This window comes from Phoca vitulina, unplaced genomic scaffold (genome assembly GCF_004348235.1).
Source record: "Phoca vitulina isolate PV1807 unplaced genomic scaffold, GSC_HSeal_1.0 scaffold1, whole genome shotgun sequence".
NCBI classification, from domain to species: domain Eukaryota; kingdom Metazoa; phylum Chordata; class Mammalia; order Carnivora; family Phocidae; genus Phoca; species Phoca vitulina.
Window position 1 is genome coordinate 60,748,402 of NW_022589704.1, and position 7,103 is coordinate 60,755,504.

Consider the following 7,103-nt stretch of genomic DNA (forward strand, 5'->3'; position numbering starts at 1 on the left):
GTGTTTTAGAATACACTAAACACAAAATCATTAGAAAGCGCCTGTATGACTGAATGGTTTAACTTTTTATTAAAAAGTCAGGTAACATGTAGCTACTGCCTTAGACTTTGGGTGATTTTAGTATATTTTTTGATGTTAGAATTTTGACAAGCAATGAAAAAAATTAGATGAATAATTTTGAAGTAAAAAACCCTCCCACTTCATAAATAGGCAGCCTGAATCTTCATAACGCTGAAACAACTTTTGAAAAATGAAAGCTGCAGATTTTCCATATATCAAACTAGGAACTTGATTTATTTCCCCTGACTTGAATTTTGGTATTAGGTACACAACCAAAATATATTAGTTAATATGGTTTATTATGTGTTGTGCAGAAACTACTGCAGTTCACATGCATGGACTAAATTAAGAATTAAGTGTCAAATACCCCACTGGGGATTATGCTTCAGCATAATCACTAAAGGCATGGAAGGAAAAGTATATAAAGTCTAGGAAGGGGAGTCATCAAAATGTCAGCATGGAAATATATATCAATCATCACATGCAAATCTACAATTGGTAGTAAGTTGTAATAGTAAAACTGAAACTACTGAAAAAAGTTGTGATGGCCCATAAGCTATTTGATTACATCTCTGTTGAACAGTATAACTTATTCGTTATAGTAAGGAACATCATGTAAGCCATTTTACAATGTCCATAAACTAATTTGAAACACTGAAGATTCTTTAAAAACAATCAAGGGAGGAGCAATTGACACAAAGATCTTTATGCAAAAATGTGTTGAGTCTGAACATCACCAGAGAAAAGTGTACTGTTTATGTATATTGGATACCACATCAATCAGGTTACCATTATGGTGGCCTAATAATGAAATGTGTCCTTTTGGTGTATTAATCTAAATATAGATTTCATTTTCATCATACATCTTTCTATCTAGATTTTTTCCTTATTTTTTCCTGGTGCGTCAAACTATGCCCGCACATATCCTTAGCATTCAAAGCTTCCCTTGGTTTCGTACTCTTTTAAAGTTCCCCTCTATCATGCAAACCAGAGGTAGGTAATGATATCTGATAGAACATTAATATTACTTGTTTTGAGTAGCCCTCAATTTGGGATATTAGCAAACCATCATTCCGTTTACTAGAAAAACAGAGCTTGATGGTTGAATTTGATTCCACAACATGAGATTATTTCCCAGTGAGACATCGTCAATTTACTTCAACTTATCAATATTTAATGTGAAGAGCTAAGGCAAATAAAAGTGGTTTGCAGTTTTAGAGCCCTAAACAGCTTACTCGGTGTTTACATGAATTTGGAGTTATTGCTACCGCTATCATAACATTCTGTGAAACTCTCACGGCAGAACCCAAATAAATGGGAAACACTAAAGGTGCAGTGTTAAATGGATTTCTTAAAACCCCACAGAATTAGAACAGAAACAGTGCAAATCAGGGTGAAAACCGCCTTTTCTACAAATATCATTGTTTCAAATAGGTTTCTGCAAGAAGCATGCTCATCAAGCTTAGTTTTTAAATTGGTATGTCTTGTTAGATTGACTTATAGCAAAATAATTTAAAACAATATACACAATATGGTTATAAGATTCAAATTCTAACTGAAACTACACTAATATAGTAAATGATACAGTTGTATTTTCTTTAACATAATTTACTTCCACTCATCACCAGAACTATTACAGATTAGTGGTCAGCTAAAGGTAAATTTGCACAATTTTCTCTTGAGAAAACTATGGAGCATTGTTAACAAGTTCAGGAACACACAATTCCAAGTTACCTAAATAATTGCTAACTCAATTTCTCCATGTTTCTAAGTTCTTGATCAAAATGGTTCATTTATCAATTGAGGGTTAAATTTAAAATAATCATATCACACTAATTTTAGAATTTTCTAAAATATGATACTTTGTTATATTTTTGCATGCTACTAAAATAGTTACTTTAAAAATGTACTTGAGACCATCATTAACATATTTTCTTCAATTAGTTTTTAAAACTTAATTGAATTGGGTGCTCAGGTCTTTAAGCCTTGAATATAGTTGGTAGATTAAACTTTCTTTTTTTGATGTTAGCAAAACTCTAAATAAAAAATAAATTTTAGTTTACATTTAATAGCAATGTTTCTGAACTTTTAACTTGAATTTTATTGAATTTTCTGCTAACTGCTTAATTATACATCACTTATACATATTATTTCTGGCATATTCATTTATTTTAAATACTTTTTAAAGTTCTAAGTGGTATCGGTTGTAGTTTTATGAAACAGAGCATGCGGTAGCAGCTCAAATTTTAACAGCTTATAAAATTTAATACATTTCTGCACTGTCAAATTTCTATTTCTGATTTATTAGCTTATTTTTCAGTATAAACATGAAATGGTTTCCTACACTTGGATAATATCATATCATTGTGGCTTCCTGGCTTCCACTTGGATAATTTGTTCTAAAGTAATTGGAACACACATTTGAAGTGGCACAAGGAACAGTCTTTCAGCTGTACCAAGTTAGCCTAGAAACTGTACAGAAGTTTGCAGATTTAATTAAGTAGAAACATAAGAAAGTTACTTTGTCATCAAATGACTGCTCTGCTTTTAAATATTACATATATCCTATTTTTAGATAAATTCCATGTATTTCATCTAGCTCTTCTCTTAACAATCATAAAGATAAACTTACAGGGAAACTTTATCTTTAACACTTTATCTGTTTAGATACTAGATGATCATGGCTGTCAATAACAGCTAGCAGACTCATTTCAAACTTGCCACTTTTCTTTTTCCACCAAGGGCATTCTCTTTTGAATGAGAGAATCACTTCAACTTTTCTGAGTAGAAGCCCTTGGGTCTTTCCACTCTACCAGGATTTCTCTTTCCCTACTATCTGCCAAAAAATCTTTCCTGGCTCTGAAGTCCATCCCAGGGCATGGCTTAGATGTGAGTTTCTGTAACTCTTCATAGAAATGATTCTCAAGAATCTTGATTTAGATTAAGATTACACACTTAGATGCATATTAATGTAACTGTGTAGCAACTTTCTTATTACTATTGCTTGCAAAACCATCACACCCTTGGAAATTTAGCTAACCAAACTGCCCTTCCCAGGTAAAGACCTCTGAAGACTCACATTCCAATCTGTCATTTTTCATAGTTCCAAAATCTCTAATGAGAGCAACTGGTTCTAAGGCATATCTCCACAATGACTCTAATTCTCTTTTACTACCTTGTTTCAAGTTAGAGTAAAATGCTATTTCTTAGGAATATAAAAGTAATTTCATCTTTGTTATGTTGATGTTTGTGTTTTACTTAATTCTGTAAATCTCAAGCACAACCCTCCTAGCTCTTAAAAACTTACCACTAGGTTTGACTTCAAACAAAAGGAAAGGTAACAACAGTTTGTGAAATCCTATCAATTTATATACACTTCGGCTACCATGGCAAGACTATTCAGTTCCACTGAAATCTGGCATTAATGATGCAAATGTTCTTTGATAATTTTCTTTCTTTGATAATTCTAAATCAGAAGATTAAGATTTCAGTTGCAGGTTTAAAAACTCAAATACTAGCAAACATCAGGGAGCCAGTTGAGTCGAGACACTTGATAAAACAACTGTAAACTTTTTTAGAGACAGGCGAGAAACCTAGATATGAGTATTCCTGGCTCCTCCCTGAGCAACTATTGGTCTACTTCAATGATTAAAAAAAATAAAATCCCAAGATACAAAATGGAACTAAACTTCCAGGCCAGGCCAGAAATCCCTAAGCGGCTATCGTGAAGCAAGACTTAAGATTTTCACAGCGCGATGATTAAGAAGAAAACAAGCCAGACAACGGGGCTGAGGTGACGGGGCTCTTCCCGGGCAAAGACCAACCTTGAAGGAGCCCCCGCCCACCCCCCCCGTTTCTCTGTAACTCTCCCAAATCTCATCTGTGAACAGATCCTTGGGTCTACAGTTCCTCTCCAGACACCAGCATAACCCGCTACCAGGAGGAAGGAAAGCTCTAGTGTGACCTCTGTCCCTACAGTACCACCAAATGGAAAGCCACAGGGAATTCGCCAGATAAAAGAACGTGCACTGTATGGGCAGCAGGTATCAAACTTTTAAGAGAAGCCCGACAGTCTCTGCTCAAGTCCTAAGGCCGCATGATCTATCCTCTTTACCACAAATCTGACCCTGCCCTCCTTCCTCCGTCCATGCACCCAACACACTTGCCCAGACCCTTCCAAACCAAAGAAACCTCCATACAGGCAGCCTACAGGAACCGTCTTCGTGGTGAAACCTGACCGCTTTAGAAAGCCTCCCCAAGAAGAAAAGATCAAATGAGACTGGCTCAGCCGGGTCCCGAGGTGACCCCGGAGTTAACGTATTTATTTTCAGGCTGCAACTGCTGATTGCTTTACAGAGACATTTCATGCTGTAGCTCTGCACGGAGCTGAGGACAAAAGTAACATTTTTATTAATGTTATAATTATTATAATTATTCTTTAACAAAGCTATTTAAATAACCTGTACAAAGCCCGGCCCGGTCCTAGCAAAAAAACAAAACAAAACAAAACAAAAAAACCAAAACAAAACAAAACAACCCCCCTCCCCCAAAACTGAGCACTATTTCAAATCTCCCAAGGTCCTTCTGCTTTAATTCAGCAGTGCTTCCTATATACAAGGCCAGCCCAGTGTGGTTCCCCAAAACTGTAGATCTCCCAGACGGTGGGAATGGTTCAGAGCTTGAAACCGCCCTTGCATGACGCCGAGCTCCCAACCCTACCTCCCCTGCTTCTCCTGGGCACAGGGTCCCTGTCCGCAGGCCGGGCCAGGGAAGCTGGGAGCCTTTGGGAGACGGGCAGCAGGAAGACGCAAGTGCCTGTTGGGTCCTCCCTCGGCCAGGTGCCCACAGAGCCCCGGAAGCTCCCGGAAGAGGTGCTGGGACCGGAGTCCGAGGCGGGAGAGGCCTCGAGTTGCCCCGGCGTGGGCTCACAGGTCCCGCGGGTCTTCCCGTTTGACCCCGGCCTCAGCAACTTTGAACTTCTTATTCTGGTGCGTCTTGACATGTTTGGCGAGGTGGTCGCTGCGCATGAAGCGCTTGCCGCACTCCGGGCAGGCGAAGCGCTTCTCGCCGGTGTGAGTCCGCAGGTGCCGCTGCAGCTCGTCCGAGCGCGTGAAGCTCTTGCCGCAGAAGAGCCAGTTGCACACGAAGGGCCGCTCGCCCGTGTGCCAGCGCAGGTGTGCCTTCAGGTGCGACGTCTTGCCGTACACCTTGCCGCAGCCCGGCACGTGGCACACGTGCTGCTTCTTCTTGCCCGGCTCTGCCTCGGGGGCGCCGCCAGCCGCCTGGCAGTTGGGGCAGCGGCAGCGGCGGCACCTCCTGGCCGTGGCCGCCAGGGGGGCCTTGGTCTGCAGCAGCGCAGCGATCTGGCTCTGGTACTGCGCAAAGTCCGACGGGCCCAACACCAGGCCCCGCTGCAGGGCCGCGGCGGCCGCGGCGGCAGCGGCGGCCGCCGAGGCGGGGAAGCGGGGTGCGTGGGGGCCCCCGGCACAGGCGCCGGCGAGGCTGCCCCCCGGAACCCCGGAAGTCCCCGGACCGGTGCCCGCTTGCGGGATACTCCACCAAGGGAGGTCGTCGGGGGCCGGGTTGGGGGACAGCTGGCGGCACGTGGGCGGTGGGGGCGGGGGCGGCGGGGGCAGCAAGTTGGAGTAGCCGGGAGGCAGCGCGGCCTGTGCAGGGTAGGGCACGTAGGCAGGCGCGCAGCTGGCGGGCAGCGCCGCCATGCTCGAGGGCAGCATCTTGACGGGTGAGAACTCGTAGGGATACGAGGGGTCGGCAGGGGGTGTGAGCGGCAGCTCGTGCGCCGCCCCGAAGGACGGCTGCAGGTGCGTTTTCTGCGGCGTCAGGCCCAGGCTGGGGTGCGGGGGCGGCAGCGCGCCCGGTGAGTGCGCCGGCATGTCTGCTGTCCAAGGGTGAAAGAGCCTGGAGGGCGAGCCCAGCGCGGGGTCGTAGGGCACCTGCAGGAAGTCCGGGGGCGCAGCGGCTCCGGGCTGGCCGATGCGGCTACAGGTGGCGGCTAGCAGCGCCAGGGGCGAGTGCTTGCCCAGGTCCGGGGAGGCGCTGGGGGTGCGGTCCTGCATGGGCGGCGGCGGGGGAGGGCGGAGAAGAGACAAAAGGTTAGCGCTCCAAGCGCTGTCTCCGGGCCGGCCCGCCACCCCCACGCCAGCTATTATATCGCCGCCCCTCCCCCGTCCCGGTGTCCCTCCCCCGCCACCGCACCCCACGCACGCACCCACCAGTACGGTTAACTTTTGGTGCCTGCGCTACCTGAACGCGGAGCGCTCGAGCGCTTCCCGTGCAACTACTTGGTGCAAAGAGACGCCATCCAGACTCAGAGAAAGCAGGCACAAGGTGGGAGGGGAGAGGGATCCGACGGGCCGCTCCCGGCTCCGCGGTCAGAAAGGGTGTGGAAACACCCACAGCCCAGCTGCCCATCCGCCCTCCCTCCCATCTTTTAAGCTCTTTCCACGCTACTCTCGCGCTCCTCCTCCGCCCACCACAGGCTGAAAGTCAGCGGGAGGGCCCAACAGGGTGAGCTCGGGCCCTGTTCTCTGCCAGACGCGCAAGTCCCAACAACCCCCGGATCCGCGCGTCCCTCCCCCAAAGGCCACACTCTAGACACCAAGGTTAGGTGCGAAGTTGACGTGGGCACCCCTCGGTCTGACTCTAGCGGCATCCCCCGAGCAGGAGTCCCTTTGAGATTCAGGGTGCCCAGAGTACCAGGATAGATCCGGACGCGACCCTTCCCACCTTTCCCTCGCTCCCTCCGAGCCCAGACCTGACCTGGAGGAAGGCCTGCAGAGAGTCGTTCCGGAGGACGGCCACGGCAGCCATAGCTACAGCTTGCGGGCCGTTGGCTGCGGAGCAGGGCGCCGCCGAGGCATGGAGACCCGAAGGCGAGGACCAACGGCCGCCCAGCGTCCCTCCCCGGCGCCCTCTCTGCGCTCCGGGGCCCTCCCCGCCAGCGCCCCTCGTCGCACCCCGCTCGCTCGCCCCGCGCGCGGTCTGAGCGCTTCAGGATCACCTCCAAGAATTTGATAAGGACT

The 7,103-nt window shown here is 46.9% G+C and overlaps 1 protein-coding gene across 1 annotated transcript; it reads right to left on the bottom strand.

Annotated features, from left to right (window-relative positions):
- Window positions 1-4,985: 4,985 nt before the first annotated feature.
- Window positions 4,986-6,891, bottom strand: SP5 (Sp5 transcription factor). The gene is made up of 2 exons (XM_032421932.1): window positions 6,841-6,891; window positions 4,986-6,131 (listed from the first exon to the last, which is right to left on the bottom strand). Exons 1-2 carry the CDS (start codon window positions 6,889-6,891, stop codon window positions 4,986-4,988), a joined length of 1,197 nt encoding a protein of 398 aa, XP_032277823.1.
- Between the last annotated feature and the right edge of the window lie 212 nt (window positions 6,892-7,103).

What these genes read in the sequence shown, in the direction of transcription:
- SP5 (XM_032421932.1), bottom strand. Translation starts at nt 6,891, where the DNA reads ATGGCTGCCGTGGCCGTCCTCCGGAACGACTCTCTGCAGGCCTTCCTC. An exon ending in CTCTGCAGGCCTTCCTCCAG is followed by an intron (nt 6,132 to 6,840) that starts GTCAGGTCTGGG and finishes CCGCCCATGCAG; the next exon opens with GACCGCACCCCCAGCGCCTC.